At 33.7% G+C, this 23,300-nt stretch overlaps 1 protein-coding gene across 1 annotated transcript; it reads left to right on the top strand.

Annotated features, from left to right (window-relative positions):
• Positions 1–6,471: 6,471 nt before the first annotated feature.
• ELF8 (binding protein) lies at positions 6,472–23,222 on the top strand. Its single transcript, XM_085744254.1, has 24 exons — positions 6,472–6,827; positions 7,885–7,951; positions 8,109–8,303; positions 8,573–8,673; positions 9,945–9,998; positions 10,880–10,996; positions 11,087–11,150; positions 11,273–11,487; positions 12,208–12,292; positions 13,179–13,279; positions 14,417–14,509; positions 15,908–15,976; positions 16,111–16,203; positions 16,290–16,553; positions 17,300–17,380; positions 17,847–18,005; positions 18,148–18,243; positions 19,319–19,420; positions 19,507–19,614; positions 19,718–19,942; positions 20,636–20,902; positions 21,000–21,071; positions 22,055–22,357; positions 22,705–23,222. The coding sequence occupies exons 1-24, from the start codon at positions 6,687–6,689 to the stop codon at positions 22,882–22,884; spliced, it is 3,252 nt and encodes a 1,083-aa protein (XP_085600380.1). The 5' UTR covers positions 6,472–6,686; the 3' UTR covers positions 22,885–23,222.
• Positions 23,223–23,300: the final 78 nt, after the last annotated feature.

Raw genomic sequence — 23,300 nt, forward strand, 5'->3', positions numbered from 1 at the left:
TTTTTTACTGCATTTTCTAGACTTTTATAATTAAAAAAATAGTAGATAAGGATGCAAAAAAAAACTTTAGATGCTAAAATCTTAGTTCTAACAATCAAACTTTTATTTTATATACGGTTAAAAGGTAATAGTTATGCAAAATCCACTACTTCTCTTGTATCTATATAAAATGAGATCAATGTCTCTCGAAATAATAAAATATCAAATCTTTTTTTATGGAAGCTATTAAATTGTCACAAAAAATATACAATGAGAAATTATGAGTATAATTTTAAAACTATTACATATCAATTAACTCATCCAAATAATCAATGGTTCAAGATTATCAAAATAGTCCCTTATTGCATCAAAATTTCAAACATATGATACTCCAAATACACAATAGTTAAGTAACATATCATAAATGCATATAAATCACATAATTACCCTAAATCAATTATAGTAGAAATAATTTGAAGTACAAGTAAATATGCTGAAGAAGAGGCAACTTAAATATTTATGGAAAAAATGAATGAAATTAAAGAAATGAAGAAAAAAAAAGAAGGGTTAATTATGTTTTTGGTCCCTACAAAATTGCGACCTTGTAAGTTTAGTCCTTACTTAATTTTAATAGCATTTAAAATCCCTACAAAAAATTTCTGCACTCAATATTAGTCCTTACTCAATCCAAATATGTTTAATTTATGCTTAAACTCTTAAGTTTTTCAACAATTTTTTACAGGCGTGTTAAGAACGTTATTAAAAGGTCCTCCGATAAAAATATCGCAAAAATTTGATTTCTACGTCCATATTTTTGTTACTTGTATCTTAAACTTTTGTCGTTTTAAAAAATTCATATTTAATTTATTTCATGTTAAAAAATTATAGATTTTAGTAAATGAACCTTTCATAGTGTTCTAAACTTGTATAAAAAGAATCGTTAAAAAATTTAAGAGTTTAAGGATAATTAAACAAAATTTATTTTAGCAGGGACTAAAATTATAAGTAAATTTTTTTTTGTAGGGATTAAAAATGCTATTAAAATTAAGTAAGGACTAAACTTACAAGGTCGCAATTTTGTAGGGACCAAAAACATAATTAACCCAAAAAAGAATTATGCACTTTACCCAACAGTTTTTGCTCATTCCCAACTGAAAAGACCAAAATACCCCTGTGTGGGTTAAGTCATGCTAGTGTTAAATTTGCGTGACTTAACTCACGCTAGTGTTAATCTCTAAGGGTTTGTTTGGAAGATCAAAGAAAGTGAAAGGAAAGATTGTAAGTGGAAAGATTGTTGAAGGAATGAAAGTGAGTAGAAAGTGAATGGAAAGTGAGATGATTATTTAGTTGTTTGGTATTGATGAAAGTGATAGGAAAGTGAAAGGAAAGAAAGATGTGTATTTCCTAAAATGACATATATAGCCTCACATTAAATGAAATAATATATAATATAGTAAGGGCTTTTCTGTAAATTTATGAAAATGAATGTGCACCTCATACTTTCCTCATGCTTTCTGCGCATATTAGAAGAGAATAGTTTTGGACATGGGACCCACAAAGATTCTTCTTTCCCACCTCTCTGACATTGCAACCAAAGGGTGGAAAGAACACATTTCCATACACTTTCAATCCTTCCTCCTATCAATCCATTCACTTTCCTTGAAACCAAACAGCCCCTAAGTGACTTAAGTCTGTGAAAAAAAACATGCACAGCCAGAAACTTCATATTCCCTAATTTTCTTCATTCCTTCATACATCCATTCAGTCAATTTCATCATTTTTTTCATCATTCATTCAAGCATTCATTCAATCAAGCATTCAATCATAATTAAAATACGAAGAATATAGGAATAAAATAAGGTAAAATGTCATAAATAAAACGCAAACGCGCAAATGTAAATATTTTACATCCAAATCTGACAAAATGTCATAAAAATACTACAAATATACAAAAGTCATAAAATAAGACTCTACTGCTGCTCCCGTGGACTCCTATTCCTCCTCCGCGAAGCCGGCACCTCGTCAAACACGGAATAAGAGGACCGGATGCCCTCCAAAAAGCTGAAAAGGAGTGGATTTGAAACCACCTCAGGAATCTCCATTGCATGCTCCACTCTACCTCTGATGTCGACGATGACCTATAATGGGTCGAGAGGATGTCTGGCCCACTCCTACTCAACAATAACCTCCTGGTAGACAGGTCTGGGACCTATGTACTCAGGAACAGGAGCAGGGCCGGCGATAAGAGGGTGGGATACACGGTAGAATCATTTAATGTACCCATTTGAATGCATCCATTCCTTGTCCTTTGGGACCGGCTCACCCCTCTCTTGCTGGCTAAGGACAAGTAGATCAAACTCCAAGAAAGCAGTAACCACATGTTCTTCCTCAAGAGGTTGAATCGTCATAGGAGGTATGGGAATAGTCTGAACATAGCCGTACTGCATCAGAACCAGCTCCGGCAAGTGACGCACCATCCTGTCTTTGTCGGCCATGATCCATCCGGAGTACTAGCATACATCCTAAAAAGGCGTCAGGTCTCGTCGGTGCTCGTACGGCCTCTAGATGACATGACAATGCTCCATCGAATCCATCAAGCCTCTGAACTGTGCATCATCAGCAAACCCCCTGGGAGGTTTCCATCTACCCACATATCCTAAATAAAGTTTCGAGTTCAAATCGTGTGTTTAAATAAAATATAGTTAGAAAGGGATACCAAATTAAAGGTGGCCTGTAATATATTCGGGTTTGGATTAGTGAGGATGTTCAAAACCGAACCAACCCAATTGAAAATCACATAGCCGAATCAACCCAAATCAAAACTGCAAAAAAACCAAATTTGATTTGGATGAATTTGGGCCTTTTTTTTTTACTTGATTGTGCATTTTGGTTTGGTTTCCATTTTTTATTTTAACAATCTAACCAAACCAATTGAAACTGAAACATTATATGTTTCTTATTTTGATGTAATGCAACATGCTAATGGTAAAACTAGCAATTTATACATGATTGATACTCTTGTTTTGATATAATACAACATGATAATGGTAACCAATGCATAATCTATTTCTTATCCATAATATGTTTCTTATTTTGTGTTTGTTTTTCTATTAGTTTATTTAATGACAAAATTACAAGTTTGAATATAATTTGTTTTTTTAGTAAATTCATTTAAGATTAAATGTGGGGAAAAATCAGTTACATTTTACAATATGGAAAAACTAAATGTATCGATGTAAAACTATTATTATAAGTATCAAATTACTACAATTCTCACATAGGAACATGAAATATAACACTAGTAGTATTTCAGTTGTGTATTTTCTCACAAAAAACTGAACCAACCAAACTCATCTAAACCACATTTGTTGGTTTTGTTTTAAAAGCCAATCTAACCAAAGCAACGGGCATGTTTTTCCTCTTGTGGTTCATATGACTTTTAGCCTAAAAACTAAACCAAACCGCACCATGAACACCTGTAAGTCGTTGATAGCGAATTGATACTTTGAACTTTCATAAGTTCATGTTCCTATGTGAGAATTGTAGTAATTTGATACTTATAATAATAGTTTTACATCGATACATTTAGTTTTTCCATATTGTAAAATGTAACTGATTTTTCCCCACATTTAATCTTAAATGAATTTACTAAAAAAACAAATATGAGGAGGGATCCGTTGACTTCGGGAGTAACTCTTTAGACTTACTCCTAATTTTGACCGTTGATCTTAATTTTAACTAATGACTATGATTGATTACTAATGATGCCTAGCGTAACATTATCATACCCCTTCTTCCTTCGTAACAATTGGGCATTGAGAATAATTGAAGGCTCGCATACCATCAAATTATCATTGACACCTTTCATCATAAAAGTACCGATCCATACCTACAAACCTATCAAATCGTTCAACATCAGAAATTTAACATTAGATTAACATGTAATAGTGTTTTAGGTTAACAATCCATTGCAATTGAAGGTAAGCCTCTAGGGTGTCATTGAGATAATTGAACCCAAGAAGAGAAATTTCAATATGCACAGAAGGCATCAAATATATATAAAGATATCACCAAAATTAGATGTGCTAAATTCAAATTGAGATTGAAGGCACACATAATTTCTGAGATAATATTATAATGAAAAAAAGTTCTCCAAGGTTCCTATGTTCAATAGCTGCTGCGCAAGACTTTCTTTTTGAGATAATAATGAAAAAAGTTCTCGTCTGCATACTCTGTTTAAATGGAGATTTCGGTTTAATTGGTGTTGGTCTCATAAAGGAGGAAGAAGGAGTAATAATTTTTTTTTTTTGAAGGAGGGGTAATAAAATCTTATTATAGGGATTAATAGTAATCAATCACAATCATTAATTAATACTAAAATTAATGGTTAAAATTTGGAGTAACTCTTTACACTTACTCTTGGAGTCAACGGATCCCTCTATATATATATATATATATATATATATATATATATATATATATATATATATATAACTTTATTTTGTAGGAAAATGTAATTTTTTTGCAGTGTTTTTAGATCATTTAATATGAGGAAATTGATACAAAAGTTGTAATGGTTAAAACCTTGAACTTAATGGATGAAACTATGTTACTTCAACACCAAACAAATTCAAGATAGCTATAGTATACCCGAAGTTACAACCTTTTGCTTGTAGCCATAAAATATAAAATAAGATGTGTGCAAAAAGTTGAGCTGGCTACGACAATCCGCAGCCATCATATCTGATGGTATTTTGACGGTTACACTTTTGACATTCTAATGACCTTTGGGCATTAATCAGCCGATGATTGTAGGTTGCAACTTATTAAGGCATGAAAATGCTCAAACTTGAACAATCTCTACAACTTTATAACTTCGCGTTTTACATATTATCTCATTTGAGAGCTCAGTTCTTGTTCTTGTACTTTTCTATTTCAATTTACTGGCGAGATTGAGTTCATGTCCCACAAAGAGACATTGGAAAGGAATAAAAACATATATTTAGATATATCCGTGGTGCATCTGATCTTGGTTTGTTTTATTCTAACAATACAAAACTAATTTTGCTTGGTTATGCAGATGCAGGATATTTGTCAGATCCACATAATGCTAAATCTCAAAATGGATGTGTTTACATATGGTGGCACTGCAATATCATGGAGATCTCAAAAGCAAACACTTGTAGAAACTTCTTGAAATCATGTCGAAGTAATAGCCCTTCATGAAGCAAGCAAAGAGTGTAGATGGTTAAGTTCGGTTTTTGCGACATATCCAAGAAGCGTCTGGTTTAACAATTGATAAGAACCCAATAATTTTGTATGAAGACAATGCTACATATGTTACTCAAATGAAAGAAGGTTACGTCAAAAGTGATAGAATCAAACATATCACCCCTAAGTTCTTCTCATTCCACAAGAACTTGAAAGAAACAAAGAAATGGATATTCAATATTCGTTCGAGTGATAATGTGGCAGACCTCTTCACAAAGACACTCCCTACATCAGTTTTCAAGAAGCACATACAAAATATTGGAATGCGTCATTTTCAAGATCTTTAAAGAAGAACAACATGTGTTTGGTTGAGGGGGAGCATAATGTTGTACACTTTTCCCCTTGTTATGGTTTTTATCCTAATGAGTTTTTCCTAATATGGTTTTTAACGAGACAACATATGTTCCAATCAAATTATCCTCAACAAGACTTCAATGGAGCACCGTGATAGATATTTCGGGGGGGGGGGGGGGGGGTGGGGGGGGGGGGGGGGGGGTTATAAGAAATCATAAAAACATAAATTATCCTATAATTATATGTTTTACTATTTAGGTTGAAATATAAATATCTATCCAAAATGTCAACTTACAATAGTAAGTGTCAATTATCTATTACTCCCTCCGTCCTGGAATAACTGACCCATTTTCTAAAAAAAAGTGTCCCAAAATAACTGACTCATTTCAATTTTCAATACAACTTTCATCATTCCCAATACAATATAACACTAAATAATACTACTTTTATCATTTCCAATACAATATATTCCACTTTCCCCTTTATTTATACACTTTTCTTAATCTGTGTGAAAAACCAAAGTAGGTCAATTATACCAGGACGGAGGTAGTACCTATGTAAATGCCAAATTAGAATAGTAAAACAAATAATGTTACACATGTAATAGTGATAAATTTAGTAGTATAAATACCACATTTTGGTTCATGTAAAAACACACAATTTTGAGAAATCAAAACATATCATCCTACTTCATTCTCTCTTGATTTCCTTAATTTGATAAATCTTAGTGTTATATATTATCTGCAACATTATAAATTAAAATAGTATTTTATATCATCTTATTAGTTCACTAATATAATAAAGTAAGTATTTAAATATCTAAATCTTTAACAATATTTTTTTTAGGCGATAAAAAAAATATATTTAATCCAATTATAAATATTGACTCAAGAAATAAATAGTAAAGTAGTCCGAAACAAAGAGGCCAGTTGTTTTGGGATCCAGTGACCATCTTTAAATAAGCTATTTCGAAGAGTTCATTCATTCATTGAGAGGCGCGAAGGTGTTGATTATTCTCCACGTTCTCTTCTCTCGTGTGATTAGGGTTCTTCATCTTTCATCGTTAACCTTTCGAAATTAGGGTTCCACACAGTGTTTTAGGGTTTGTTGCAATTCAACCATTGTTATCACTGAATCGATCAATGGCGTCGGTGTATATACCGGTTCAGAATTCTGAAGAGGAAGTTAGGGTTAATCTCGATCAACTTCCAAGGGATGCTTCTGATATTCTTGATATTCTCAAAGCTGAACAAGCTCCTCTTGATCTTTGGCTCATTATCGCGGTGAGTTAATCGCTTTCTATCTTTTCTACTTGCAACTTATTTTGATTCGTGATTTTGTGTAAATGTGATGTTATGATGATAAGTTCAACTTAGAAGATTGATATGATTGGTTTTTTGCTTTCTTCAGTTGGATTTGTAGCTTATAGCAAAAAGTGCTTATCATGAAAATACTTATGTATAAGCTTTTTATATAGCAAAAGAACTTCAAAACAGCTTATAAATGATGTCATAAGTTGTTTTTCATAAGTTCTCTCGAGCCGTCTCACAAAACTTATGTTAGTAAGTAAGCTCAAATAAGTCAATCAAACAAGCCTTTGATGCTGTACAATTTTTGTTTGATGGTTTTTTACTTTCCACTTGACCTTTTTGTAGTCATTTTTGCGAGACTTCTTGAGACGACTTATGAAAACAATTTATGACATTGTTCATAAACTATTTTCAGCTTATTTTCATGAATCCTCCATAGCTTACGGAAACAAACTATAGCTTATAATAACAATTTAACTTTATTTATTATTTTGCTATAGAAATAGCTTATACACTAGTGTTTATATTGATAAGTGCTTATGCTATAAGCTGCAAATGAGTCAATTATCCAAATAGGGCCTGTTTTTGGATTGGCTTATTTAAGCTTATCTAGTTACATAAACACTTTTGAGTTTGTTTGGAAGAGTTTATGAAAACATCTTATGACATATCCATAAGCTAATTTCAGCTTTTTTTTCATAAATTCTCCAGGATAGCTTATGAAAACAGCTTATATGAAAACGTCTTCGATCTTATTTTATCTTTTGTTATAGAAATTGCTTATACTTAAGCAATTATATGATAAACGCTTATAACTGTTCATCCAAACTTCACCTTATTTTTTACTAGAACAGCTTGCTAAGTGCAAGAAAGACAATACTCAACATATAATTTTCCTTATTTAAACAGAGATATCCATTTATCAGATTTTCTTTTATTTGTTTTTGTTTGTTTGGTTTTGAATTTTGATGATAACTATTGTCGACCCTGCTTCTAAAATTATTTATATTTACTTGTTATGGTGCTGCAGAGGGAGTACTTCAAGCAGGGAAAAGTTGATCAGTTTCGCCAGATTTTGGAGGAAGGATCTAGTCCAGGTATAATTTCTTTATAGATTTTGGTGCACATTCTTTTAACTTTTGTTGTTTAAACACACCGGCTTCGGAACTGATGGGTTTGGCTTATCAAGCTGTTTGTGTTGCTATTAGTTTAATAAATCTAACGGTGTTGACATTTTTTTGACTTATTTTGCAGAAATTGATGAGTATTATGCTGATATTAGATACGAGAGGATTGCTATCTTAAATGCCCTCGGGGCTTACTATAGCTACCTTGGAAAAATAGAGACAAAACAAAGAGAAAAGGAGGAGCATTTCATTTTGGCAACACAATATTACAATAAGGCATCAAGGATAGACATGCACGAGCCCTCTACTTGGGTTGGAAAAGGTGAACTTAATTTTTCATCTGTTTTTCTGGAATATGTGTAAATTTTAATACGATTGTGAGTGGAATTTTCATAATGAGCAAAGTAATTCCAGCTAATTATTTGGTTGTTTCTGTGCATGGGAGTTATTAGCTTATATTTGTTGATTTTGACATTGTCTTATAAGTTACAAGTATCTAAATTGCCAAACCTCGTGTTTGTCCCTTGCTGTCAGAAGAATGTGACGTGCACTAATTATACTTAATAAAATTAAAATATTTAATTCTTACAGGTCAGCTTTTGTTAGCAAAGGGTGAAGTTGAACAGGCATCTGCTGCATTTAAGATCGTGTTAGATGGAGATCGTGACAATGTTCCTGCTCTTCTAGGCCAGGTATAATAGTAGATAAGTTAAAATGTATTTGCATTCACATGAAGGAATTTAACATCTGCAATTTTAAAACTCCTAGTCCTAGGTGATATGAGTACAAGTTGCATTCCCTCCATTCTATCAGTTTCTGAATGAAAAAGTTTACTGATTGAACCAAGTCCAAACTCAAGATTGTATACATGTTACAATTTTATTATATACATCTGGGTGATTTGCAACTAGGAATGCATTACTTTGAGGTGAAGAGAAATCAAATAGAGCAATATGATGTCCTCTCTTTCGCTCCTATTTTTCACTGTCAGGAAAGGTCTTGCCACTTAATAATTAACTCTGCTTCGCCCTTAGCATTATATCGTAAATCCAAGGCATCCTGTTTCGGGGTCTGGAACCTCCATTCCTTAGAAAGACCAAGTGGCAACTGCTTAGTTTGTGCTGTTCCAGAGATAAAGCCTTCTTCAGAAGGAAAACATGAACGACTGGGTGCAGTCTGCTATGGCAGATGCGGTCAATAAGGAAAGACTCCTATCCTCTCCACTATCTTAGAAGTCCATAAAACCATCTTAATACAGCTTTTATGCAGCTGGGTTCAAATGCTCTTTCCGTTTGTTATACTGTTACTGTGAAATCAATAGTTTGCTGTTTATTGAAGGAAATTCCCAGGCTATGCTCAATGCGAGTGTTGACTGGGGTAAAAACATTTACATATGAAATTGACACAGAGATTAGAGACTCAAACTTTCCTCTCACTTCTACAATCTTAACTGAAATACCACCTTTAACTGTTTTGAGTACATATAATATAATAATTAACATTAACTACTAGTGACGACTTGATCAACTAAACTACTCTTGGGTCTGGTTGGGCCCTTCCAGCCTACAGGTCATTTCCTCTCTTCCTAACATAACCTGTTTAATTAAGGTTTTCCTATCAAATATTTTCTCATTCATGAATAAACTGGAAAAGCATTTATCAATAATTCTCTGGTAATTTTCTCAATAGTCCTCATTTTAGGGTCAGTTGTACTTCAGATTGCATTCTTCTGTTCTTGTTATAGCACATTAAACACTATTAAGTAACTATCTGTATATTAACAGGTCACTACCATCTAGGAATTCAAATGTCTGTTTTTCTCAGGTTTTGAAAATTACACGTTTTCATCCACTGTGCATCTGTTTTTCAGAATGTGAACACTAAAACCTGAAGTTAGTTTGAGTCGTCTGTGTAACAAATATGTTCTACATTTCTTACACAATCTTTAACTTTGTTTCAACAGGCATGTGTTGAGTTCAACCGTGGAAGATTTTCTGATTCGCTTGAGTTGTATAAGGTTGGTAATATAGCCCCCTTTTTTTGGCTATTGAAGTGATGTATGACTAACATTTTATATATGTATTGCGCACACTTACCTACATACTACTACATCTACATGCATTCATATGTGTGTGTGTGTGTGTGTATTGTTCGAAATTCCGCCTTCATTGCGGCATTTGGGTTGCCTTCATTGCAGTCTCCAACACCTTCATTGTGTTGCGTGTGAAGGGATGGATTTAGTCCTGAATTGCCTAGAGATATGGCTTGTGTAGTGTTTATAAAGCTTGGGCAGCCTTCACCTTACAAGCTGGTTTTGTAAGGTTGAGCCCAACCCAAATTCATATATATATATATATATATATATATATATATATATATATATATATATATATATATATATATATATATATATATATATATATATATATATATATATATATATATATATATATATAAATATATATATCAAAATCAAATGTCAACACTTCTAAATTAAATCAGCATTAGGTCACTCATCAACTTTTATAGGATTCAGTTTCTCTGAAACCATTCTTGAAATGAGTAACTTTCATGCCATTGACATGCATGCCAGATTTCACGCGGGCTGGAATCATTCTTTTGATTGTTGTCATGTGAAAGACTAATGATATAACTTTATGGATCAGATGAAAGATATGAAATTCAATGATAGATACTTATTTTTATTGTGAATTTTCTTAAGCCATGCAACTTTTTTCTTTACAAGATATGAATGTTAATTTAAGTTATAAAAACCTGATGTCATCATCATGGCTTAGCAAATTAGTTTGATTGCGTCAGTTCTGATGTGCTATAAACACTACTCAATACTAGTTTTTCTTATTTCATTTTATTTTATTTTGACATGCCAACCTAAAGAGGGCATTGCAAGTGTTTCCGAATTGCCCTGCAGCTGTGAGACTTGGAATAGGTCTATGTCGCTACAAATTAGGTCAATTTGAAAAGGCCCGACAGGCATTTGAGCGTGTTTTGCAGGCAAGTGAATCTTTTAATGTCTAGTGGTTCAACCATTTAGCTTATTTTGTGGCACTGATGTATATATGCTTCATGATTTATTCTTTTCAGCTTGATCCAGAAAATGTCGAGGCTCTTGTTGCACTTGCAATCATGGACTTGCGCTCTAACGAAGGTTCGACTTTTCTTCCTCTATCCTGTTCTGGTGCACCTCATACGTGTGTGTGTGTGTGTGTGTGTGTGTGTATTAGATTCTAATTTCGTGGACTAATATTTATACTTTATACCATCTTTCAGCTGTTGGAATTAGGAAAGGAATGGTAAAAATGCATAGGGCATTTGAGCTATACCCGTACTGTGCAATGGCTCTCAATTATCTTGCAAATCATTTCTTCTTCACTGGTCAACATTTTTTGGTAGAGCAACTGACTGAAACTGCATTAGCTGTTACCAATCATGGTCCAACAAAGTCTCATTCTTATTACAATTTAGCACGCTCTTACCATAGCAAGGTCAGAAGCTTCTCTTCCCCACCTCTTACACTCATTTTGAAATTTGGCCGTGTATGGTTGATTTGACTTTGTTAGAAGTTGAAGGAGAATGATGTTTAAGTTACATGGTGAAGTGACTCTCTGGTCTGCCATGTTTCTCACATGGCTTTCACAAAAAAGTTTATGTTTCTGTTGTAGATATTTAACAATGTCCATTTTCCACCTGCTTTTTCCAACTTCTTTTATGCTTTTCTTTTCCAACTTCTTTTATGCTTCTCTTTTCCAACTTCTTTTATGCTCTCTTGTGAAATAGTTGTGTCAGTATTATGATGATCTATCCATGCAATGTTAATTGCCTTCTGGTCAGATGTTTTCCATTGTGTTGGTCAATTTGATGTATTTAGTTATGGTCATCCTTATTGATGACGGAGCTCTCATATTTTATGTATTTATATACGTTGACTTCAATGAACTTGTTTAAGATGCATATATATTTTGGAAGAAACATTTAACTTACGTTTTCATGCTTTTTTGTGTGTGCTATTATCCTCTTAACATTCTAGTGTTTTAAGGATTTTTCTGAAAATGTTTATAAATCACCATTTTTTAATTAACTGTTGGTACCATGAAAATGTTTGTAAACCTTTGGCTTTTGTAAATCTTCACTTTTTAGGAAGGTTGGGAATATCTAACCTTTGGCTTTATCATTGCTGATGGTACTCATGTTTTTCTTCACCACAGGGGGACTATGATAAAGCTGGGGTGTATTACATGGCATCTGTCAAGGAAATTAGCAAGCCCCATGAATTTGTGTTTCCTTATTATGGTCAGTTGCTGATCTAATTTTAAATTCTTCATTGTGTCTATAACTGTGATATGCCTGCAAATTTCAAATTTTATTAGCTATAGAACTAATAATGCTTTAAACGTCTTATAGCTTCTGTGATTAGGAGATGTAACAGACTTCGTTGCCACAATTTTAGCAGTTGTTCTTAAGACATACAATTATCTTTTAGTATTGTGATTTTATTAGTTCTGTTGGTGTGTTTCAGTAATATGAAAATGTATCACGATCATTGTTGTCACTTGTCAGGACTCAGGATTGCGATGCAACTCGTAGAGTTGTACGATTCTACAATCCTCTCCCCTAGTTCCGTGCTGCACTATTAACGGGATCAAATGTTCGAAAGGACCCCGTGGTTTGCGAGGAAAACTGGGATGGAATGCTTCCCCGTTCCTTGCAATTTTTATGAAGTTTTTCGGGCTGGGTTTTAAAGGGTGACCCGATTTAGAAGAAAACAAAATACTTTTGTTTTAGAATTTCTTGCAACCCTAACCTCATTTGTAAATCCTGCTGTGACCCATTCTCCCACTGCAACTGCGATGCACCTCTTCTAGTGGTAGAGAGAAATAAAAACATAGTTAGGGCAATAGTTCCCTCCTCAACAAAATAATTAAAAATAAGAAGTGAGAGATAGATTCACCTCTTCCCCCCTCTCTCCCGCCGCTTTTGTTATCCTTTTTGTACTTCTAAGTTAATTTTACATCTCACAACATATATCCTAGGTTGGATCTTGAGTTTGACAGCATTGATCATGATTGTACAAGTTGCTATAACTTTTGCTATAGGATGATATTAATAGTGACATTTTCATAGGGAATGGAAAACTTGTGCATGTTTCACTGTCTTAACTTTTTAATGCTGTTTCCAGGTTTGGGACAAGTACAGATTAAGTTGGGAGATTTTAGAAGTGCACTCTCAAACTTTGAAAAGGTTTTGGAGGTGTACCCAGATAATTGCGAGACATTGAAAGTGAGTGCTAAAATTGAAGGATAATATCTTTCACCCTTTTTATATAACTTCCTTTTCAGTGTGATGTAATTTAAGGCGCATGATTGAAAAATATCATTTGATCGAATGTCATTTTGTTTGGAGAAATTGGTTTAGATTCCATAAAATGTATAGAACAATCACTGCAAATTTCATGACTATCTATATATGTTTATTCCAAAAAGGCTCAATATAACATTATCCTCTAATTTGTTTGGGAAAATCACAAAAAAAAAATTCTTCGGTAAGTTATTGTTGGCGTAGGACTTAATGCCTTTTCATTAATCACACTTTGGAAATATTTAACTATTTTAGATGTTAATCATCCCTTCCCAGAATATGCCTTTTACGAAGAATATGTGTCTAAAACTTCCAATTTTTTTTTAACTAAAATTCAAATTTAGGCAGCTGTCAATAATACATGATAGTGCTGCTATTGCAGCATCACTTTCTGTCCAGAGCCTGCTACAAGAATGTGTTTTTGCTTTGCGCCAGCTGTGATATTGAATAAGAGATCAACCCCCTCTTTCCAATCCACTTTTGTGTTGTTTGATCATTTTCTTCAGGATATTTTTGCTCTCTCACCATGGCATATATGGTTCAAAACCCTTGTTTGAATTTTGACTCATATAAACACCAGTTGCTCCTTACTATGTTTCGTTCAGTCTTATGGTCAAACATGGATCCCAGTTCTCGTGCAAATCGTCCGAGTTCTCATATAGGTTTGTGTCTTTCGTCTGCCTTTTCATCGGTCACCCTTGGCACATGTGTAACTTAGGCACTGACTTTTGATTAATGTCTTGGATTTTTGGCTAATTCCTAGTTTTGGACTTCTACATTGTCTCTATAGACTTAAGAATCATCCTAATATAGCAGTTTTGGGTTGACTGCTCCATGCCTCTACCCAGGAATGACAATTATGAATTTTGGTTTTATAATATGTACATACAATTTGTAGATTTGTTATAGTATCTGTCTTAGTTAAAAATATTAATAGTAACGGTCCAAATTATGAAGCAAAAGGTTGTCAGAATAACTGGATTATCTTTACTTTATATATGGCACAGGATGTTATTTCTCCCTTCTCCCTTATATTTGTGTTTTTGATTTTTCGTACAGGCACTTGCATACATATATGTTCAGCTTGGTCAAACCGACAAGGGCCATGAATTCATTAGGAAAGCTACAAAAATTGATCCCCGTGATGCCCAGGTGATGCTTCTGATATAATTTTTGAACATCTTTCTCTTCAAATATATAATTTAAATCCTGCTAGTGTCCCAAGTGTTATACTGATAGGCCCATTATAGCAAGAATCTATTAAATAGGGAATAAAAGGGGGGAACAGGTGAAAGGGAGCAATGAGAATACAGAGATTTATGCAAATGTTAGGTTTCCAGGTTGTCATTTATGCCTTTGTTATTGTAAATGAAAATTGATATTTAATGTTTTTTCCTTGAAAATATGGAGATTGATATTTGAGAATAAATATTTATTATTTTGGGATAGCTTATCTCAAGAAAAGCTAACAAGAAACATTTATTATTAAAGAACATAAAATTAGGCTTAATTACATTTTTGGAGTTTCCTTTGTGCCACTACTTTTTCTTTCAAAAGATTTGGGAGTTTGTCATGGATTTGAGATGTAAAATTATTTTTGAATCTTAGAAGTTTGAAATTTAGTGGAACTTCGACAAAAATTTGTGGATTTTGTAAGAAATGAGGATTTCAAGAAGATAATTTTTTTTATTGAGTAAACTTTGTTTAATTTGTGGGTTTTTGAGTAGAAAATGATGCATAAAACAATTTAAATGATTCAATTTGTTATGATTTTGAATTGATTATGAGAATTTGATAGTTTTTAAAAAATGGAAAGTGAATAGTTACAATTGAAAAGTTGAGGGGCTAAATCCGCTCAAAAATTTATTGAAGGACCAAAATCGCACATCAATTCAGTTGAGGGTTCTAAAAGTACAATCAAGTTGAAGGTCCATTAATTTTTTCTGTATTTATCTTGTATACATTACTATTAGCAAAACCTTGTTGAATTGGATTTTATCAAGTACTACAGTTTTTTTTTTTTTTTTTGTCTTGGTGTTTGGTGAAGTTTTTTAATGTCATTAACGTTTTTGCGAGAATAAATTAAGCGTAACAGAGATGAGGATGTTGTGTTGGATGTGTGGTAAGGCTAGACGGGATATGTTTAGAAATGATAACATTGGAGAGAGTTGGGGGTAGCACCTCTTGTAGAAAAGATGGTGAAAACTTAACTTAGGTGGTTTGGGCATGTAGAGAGAAGATCTATAGATTTTGTAGTCAAATCACTAGAGGCAAAGGGAGATTTATAAGTGAAACTATTCAGAAAGATGTAGAGATTAATGAGCTGGATAGAAATATGATACATAATAGAACATTATGGTGACGTTTGATCCATGCAACCAACCCCACTTAGTGGTGTAAGGCTTGATTGTTGCTTGTTATAATGTTTTTGCTATCCCCTCTTTTCTGACATGATTCTTCGTTTTAACTCTTATCTTTTTAATTAATTATTAATTGATCGAAATCTTTTCATGTCTCTAAAACTTGTTTATGATGTAACCAATATTACAGGCATTTCTTGAATTGGGAGAATTGTTAATTTTGTCCGACACAGGAGCTGCACTGGATGCATTCAAAACTGTAAGGGGCTAAGAACTTACCATCTGCTGTTCCTTTGTGGTTAGCAAATGTTATCCTAAAAAATTTAAGAAAACTCTTCAATGTTGAAGTTCCAGAATCTTTGTTGTAATCTGCATTTTGCAAATCTGGTACAGGCTCGTACTCTTTTTAAGAAGGGAGGTGAGGAAGTACCAATTGAATTACTCAATAATATTGGTGTCCTTCAGTTTGAAAGGGGAGAATTTGAGGTTTGTACTGCTATTTCACATGCAGCATTGGTTATGCCATGGCCCCTTTTTCAGCACACTTACCACTGATTTCTTCTATTTTTCAGCTTGCTAAACAAACTTTTAAGGAAGCTCTTGGTGATGGAATTTGGCTTTCTTTCTTTAGCGAGGCAAATAAAACTTCCATTGATGCTGCTACTTCTACACTTCAATTCAAGGACATGCAACTATTTCACGACCTTGAAAGTAACGGTCACCATGTTGAAGTACCATGGGATAAAGTCACAGTACTCTTTAACCTGGCCAGATTACTTGAGCAATTAAATGAATCTGGAACTGCAAGTGTATTATATCGCCTAATCTTGTTCAAGGTATGACTTGATAATTTATTTGTGAAGTGCTAGAAAGTTTAATTCTCAGCCCTTGAATTAATTCAGATTTTCACAATTACATAAATTAATGCTTGTTTTTTGGGGTATAGATAAACTATTTACACCAAGTATCCTTTCAAAATTTAGTCCAATATATTCAATCAATAAGATAAGTGTATACGAAGAAATGGTGAAATAAAGCAATTAAGAAACAGGGAAACAAGGTAATTAGGAAGTTGGGAAATCTCAACACAGAGTGTGTATAAGAGTAATATGCGCAAAGGATAACCTGTGCATGTCTTCTACGGTCTTAGTTATGATATATTTGTAACTTCACAAAACCAATCGTCCTATATGTTTTACCTGCTAATGTTATTATTACTAGTACTCTGATGTTTGAAAAGTTATTCAAGTGTCAAATGTATAATGAAGCAATCAATTGTCATTTAATAATTTTAATATGGCAAGGGTTGTTGAAATTGAAAGCTTTCAGTGACCTTGCCTTGTGCATAACACTTTCAATACTTCTTCCTTTCAATCTGAAGGCTGGTGTACCTTTGTGGCTATATTATTGCTTTACATAATGATGTTCCTCTGCATAGTTTTATTCGATTAGAGTACCTCTATTGTGAAAAAGTTCCACTGTGTGATACTTCAATTTATTTCATGAAGCCTGTATATTTTAGTACATAGGATGTGGTTTATGACTGGCTTATTTATTATTACTTTTTTCTTGTATTATCCAGTATCCAGACTACATTGATGCATATCTGAGGCTAGCGGCTATTGCAAAGGCTCGGAACAACATTCTATTAAGCATTGAATTGGTACTACTATCCTCTTGAGCTCCCTGTTTTCCTTTATTATTGTAGATATTTTTTATATGGTCTGCTAATATTGCTGTGATCTCATATCCCATGTAAATAGGAAAGCAATCCTACTAGAATGAGAAAATATAAATATATCAATTCCTAGATTTAGGGATTTGTGTTCGATTTGTAAATATTTCAGCGCTATCAAATAATGTGCCAGTAGGGTTTCTCTCTAGAAATCCAAGTTATTGAAGTTTTATTTATAATAGAAATGCTAACAACGCATTCTGGCCCTCTTATTGGTTGAAAATCATGTGAGTCTCATCAAATATATATGGGCCCCACGTAATTAAGTGGGACCTGTTGGATTTTAATTAACAACAGAACATAGTGTGTTGGGAAGTGTGTGTTAGAGAGTGTGTTGCTGGCAGTCCTTTCTTCATAAATTTTATAATTAAACTATTTAATTTTCTTCTTTTAGGTTAATGATGCCCTGAAGGTGAATGACAAGTGTCCAAATGCATTATCTATGCTGGGTGAGTTGGAGTTGAAAAATGATGATTGGGTGAAGGCAAAAGAAACTCTCCGGAGAGCGAGTGATGCCACTGACGGGAAGGACTCATATGCTACACTTTCTCTCGTAAGTCTACTCTTCAGTGGACATTTCACTTCATCCTGTTCCCACAGCAATTTGTAGAATTTCAAAGGGAAATAAATACTGTGTTCCCCATTATTGTGTTATTATAGTAATTCTTTTGTTACACTGATTGTGATATGAATAGGGAAACTGGAACTACTTTGCTGCAGTTAGGAATGAAAAGAGAAATCCAAAGCTAGAAGCTACTCATTTGGAAAAGGCGAAGGAGCTTTATACAAGAGTATGTTTTCTCATCTTTCTTACTTCTATACAAATGGGAGCCACTTTTGCATGTTTGTGATTTCTTCTAAGCTTTTGATCCCTATACTTATGGTTATGATTGAAGAAATTCGATGACCTTTGCATTGGTATCCATAGAAATAGAATCTGGTTGATATTAACATTGTCGAGTTTCTACATCTAGCAGTTTAAGCTCCTTGGAGAGTAGGTCCCATAGCTATTGATCCTTGATAGCAGTGCATTGCGGCAGATCTAAAAAACGCTAGTGAGATAGCAGGATGACTGCTATTCTATTTCTTTTATAGATATTCAATAATTAAAATAATATATAAGTGCTGAAAATTAAATAATACTAAACACTCACGAAATATTCATAATTAACAATTTAAAGTCCCAAGTATTAAGCAAAAGATAAAAAGCGTTAAGCATCTAAAGCTTTAAGTAATCAAACCTCAAAATTCAAGTTAAAAAATGGCCAATGTAACAAGCTTTTTTTTTTTCTTCTAAGCGGTAGTCGCAGGCTCGTAGCCTCAAACAGCTGTAATTTTGGCCGCTGTAGTGGGCACTACAGTCACTACAGCAAGTTGCTCTGCTACAGACTTTTAATAGCGGCCACCTGCTGCTGTAGCGTGCTATTGATGACATTGGTTGGTCCTTGATATGATCTGAGCTCTTTTCGGAATAACACGTCAAGAGTTTAGTCCTTGTTGAGTTGTTGTCTCCATTATTCACAGTTAAGCTAAATTTCAGCTCAAAAGTAAAGCAGGCCTGTATATTATCTCTGTTTAAGCCTAAGGCTAGAAATATACCATTCCTAAGTCTCTGCTTGCCCCCCTTAATTTTATTTTTGATAGATGTTCCTTCCTGGACCAAAATAAAAGATTTTTATTTTTTTAATATTGTGTATCTTTTCTCTATTTGAGGAAGATAGAATTTATCAGCGCTTATGCTTTAATTACTTTTCGCTGAAGTATTGTATATGTTATGTTGAAATATTTTCTGCATCATTTAGGCCCTGTTCTAACAAAAAGAATTATATTATTTGACATGACCCATTTATTTTCAAACATTTGTAGGTTATGATTCAGCATTCTGCTAATTTATATGCTGCCAATGGTGCTGCGGTTGTTTTTGCGGAGAAAGGCCATTTTGATGTTTCAAAAGATATCTTTGCACAGGTTTCTGTTTTGTCAGCTTTATTTGTTGGACATAAAAGGAATGGATTATTATCTTGGAATTAATTCTATTTATTACTCTATGGCAGGTTCAAGAAGCTGCCAGTGGTAGCGTTTTTGTCCAGATGCCTGACGTTTGGATAAATCTGGCACATGTTTATTTTGCTCAGGGAAATTTTGCTTTGGCCGTTAAAATGGTGAGTTTGTCCTACATTTATTTTGTATCCTCTAATCCCTTTAAGTTCCCACTCAAGTATTTATGACATCAATTTTATGCTTTCGACCGTGCTTAATATGCAGTATCAGAATTGCTTGCGGAAGTTTTATCATAACACGGACTCACAAATACTTCTATACCTGGCTCGTACCCATTATGAAGCGGAACAGTGGCAAGACTGTATTAAAACTCTACAGAGAGCCATCCATTTGGCACCCTCAAACTACACATTAAGGTTTGATGCAGGGGTTGCAATGCAAAAGTTTTCAGCATCAACCCTTCAAAAGGCAAAGCGGACTGCAGATGAAGTTTGTTTTTTTACCCTTGAATAATTTTTACAACATTTATTACTATCTGATTAAAAATGCTTATAGATAGATGGAATTATTATCTATTTTATGTGAAGACTTCCATTTTGACCCAAAATTGTAGTAGGGTTCTTTGAAGTACGAATATGGAACAAATTGCACCAAAATATAAGCCTTGTTTAATTGTGGAAAACTTTATCGTACTGAAATATACCATAATAATTTACATTTAATTGTTTTGTAACCTGTGTAAGGACCTTTGTAACCTGTGTAAAAGACTAGTGTCCCCTTGAGCAACAAAGCTAGGTGATTGGAGAGATTTGTCTTGAAGCTATCCATTCCGCCATGTTTTCTCATTGAGATTTGTAGAAAATGTTTCTGATATATTTCAAATCTTTGAATTGAACAAACACTAATTCGTTTATACAGACTATTCAAAACCTAACATTCCTGATTAATGGGCCAAATACAGTTATTACATGTGATTACAAAGTATTCACTATTTATAACTAGATTGATTAAGCTGTGAAGTTATTAGGGCTTGTTTTATTGTGGATAGTTATTCTGTCTTAAATTTGTTTATCGTCAAGTGATTCCCTATTTACCTTTTATTTTTAATAAATAGTAGACCAATCTAATGCAGGACCTAGTTTGATCATTGATATCTAACTGATATTGATTTCTAAATGTTAGGTGAGAGCAACGGTTGCAGGGCTGCAAAATGCTGTTCGTATATTTAGTCAGTTGTCTGCTGCTTCCAACCTACATATTCATGGATTTGATGAGAAGAAGATTGACACTCATGTTGGATACTGCACCCACTTACTTTCGGCTGCAAAAGTTCATCTTGAAGCAGCTGAACGTGAAGAACAACAAATACGGCAGAGACAGGAACTTGCTCGTCAGGTTGCATTGGCTGAGGAAGCACGGCGCAAGGCTGAAGAGCAAAGAAAGATTCAGGTATGTTTTTTCGTAATTTCTCAGTATCTGTTTCATCACATTGGTTGAGATCTAAAGCGTTGTACTTATACATTTCTTTTGTTTTGATTTGAAATAGATGGACAGAAGAAAGCATGAGGACGAATTGAAAATGGTGCAACAACAGGAGGAAAATTTTAAGCGTGTTAAGGTAAGAGTTCATCGTGGTCTTACAAAAGTTATTTGGAGTTAATATATTGCTGTTGATACTCCCATATTAAATTAGATATGACTTGAAAATGAGTTTATAAGTTTGAGACATCCCTCACCTTATAATTCGGTTTTGTGGTTAAGTTAGACCAAACCCAATGTGAGACTCTTAACACACTGTTAATGCCCAGGACTGAGCATCTGGATTGTGAGCTTAAGTTAGACTCTGATACCATCTAAGAATTTGGATAGGATCTGATACTAGCTTTTAAGGCGAGGAATGCTCCCACTTATAAAAATGTTGCTAGACCTTATCTCATCCAGTGTAGAACTTATAACGAGTTTATAAGTGGGAGACATCCCTCACCTTACAAGCCGGCTTTAGTAAGATTGGGTTAGGCCAAACCCAAATTTTAAGAACTGTTGACAACTTTTCAATTTGTCTCCTCTTTGAATATATTTCCTTTTAATGAAAATGATCTTACTTTACAAAAGTGATATCTTAAAAAATAAGCCTAGTTCTGAATCACAAGAATAGATGAAAAAGTAAATAGAAACAAATCGATGGTTCCTCTGGTAACTAGTTTTACTGGCTGTTGTATAGTTTTTAATTTTGAAGGTTATTTTTGGCCTATTTGTTATATATGAAGCACCAACAGGACACGAATACTAGTCATGACACTGACCCTAACACATTGATAATAATTTGAGAAAATGGAAATTATGGTTAAATGTAACCATATGTGTCGGTGTCGTACGAGTGTTGGACACTCGAAAACGCCTTCAACACGAAGTGTCAGAGCTACATAGGTGCTAAGTGAAATGATATGTATATAAAAGATTGTCCTCTTTATGAATGTAACCTTAACGAGTAACTAGATGGTAGTAAAGGTGGCACCACTGATGTATATTATCCTGTCATACGTTTGTATATAAAAAATCTAATGTGCTTTGGAAATTCTAAGCTTCTATTTGCATTTCTAGGAACAATGGAAGAGCAGCACACATTCAAAACGGAGGGAAAGGTCCGATGATGAAGACGGTGGGACTGCTGAGAAAAAGAGAAGAAAAGGTGGAAAGAGGAGGAAGAAGGATAAACACTCAAAATCACACAATGACACAGAAGAAACAGAGGCTGATATGATGGATGAACAGGAAATGGAGGATGAAGATGTTGACATGAACTCCAGAGAGGAGCCCCAAACTCAGATGAACGATGATGAGGAAAATCCCCACGGTCTTCTCGCATTAGCTGGACTTGAGGATTCTGATGCTGATGATGAGCCGGTAATTTATTGTATAATTGGAATTATGACTTTTATAATCTGTTATCCACACACTATCCTCTGGTTGGAATATTCTTTTCCCATATCACGATGGACTAATTGGTAGAACATTTATTTGCATTGCGTCTGTGAATTGCATTTTTAAATAAGTTGGTAGTTAGTCCTACCAATTTATTCTGTAGATCATGATAATAAAAGTCAATAACACTGAAGTTCTGAACTAGTATATACTCATTGTCATTATTGTCACAAATTTTGATTTCCATCTTTTTGGTTCTTCCAATAATTTAATTTGCTGGTTCACTTTTTTGGCTGGTTAAAATAATTATCTTATTGTTGCTGTTCAAGGCTGGACCTCCCTCAACCATTAGCAGGCGGAGGCAGGCATTATCAGAATCCGACGACGATCAGCCAATAATGAGGCAAACGAGTCCTGTAAGAGAACAGTCTGTTGATATGGAGGAGAGTGATGGAGAAATCAGGGATGAGAAGAGACATGAAGATGATGGCAGTGATGAGGAGAAATAATATTTAACTTTTATCCTCCAGGGTAAATCTGAAATTATTTATTTTAGGGAAAACATTGTGCACACGTTTTTGGCGATTCTTCTTAGTGGCAATATGATGTATATATACTAGAAAAGGCTATTTTTCACATAGATTTGGGAGGGGGCCTTATTTGTTGTCCAATATAATGTAAAGCAACATATTTAGTCCATTCATATTTCCTTATTTATTTCATAAATTTAGAACTAATGAGTAATGAACGATGATTATCAAGTTGATTGCCATTTAAACTAAAACTGTTTGGTTGACAGTTAGTGCAAGTCAGTTGCTTTTATCAATATATTGATGTAATTGTGCAATGACATTAATTTTCACTATTGTTGTGTTATCATGTAATGAAAAGATAATTTAAATCAGGCTAAAGCTAAGCTATTTTT

This window comes from Medicago sativa, chromosome 2 (genome assembly GCF_051527215.1).
Source record: "Medicago sativa cultivar Bolivia chromosome 2, Bolivia_mono, whole genome shotgun sequence".
In the NCBI taxonomy this organism is placed as follows: Eukaryota; Viridiplantae; Streptophyta; class Magnoliopsida; order Fabales; family Fabaceae; genus Medicago; species Medicago sativa.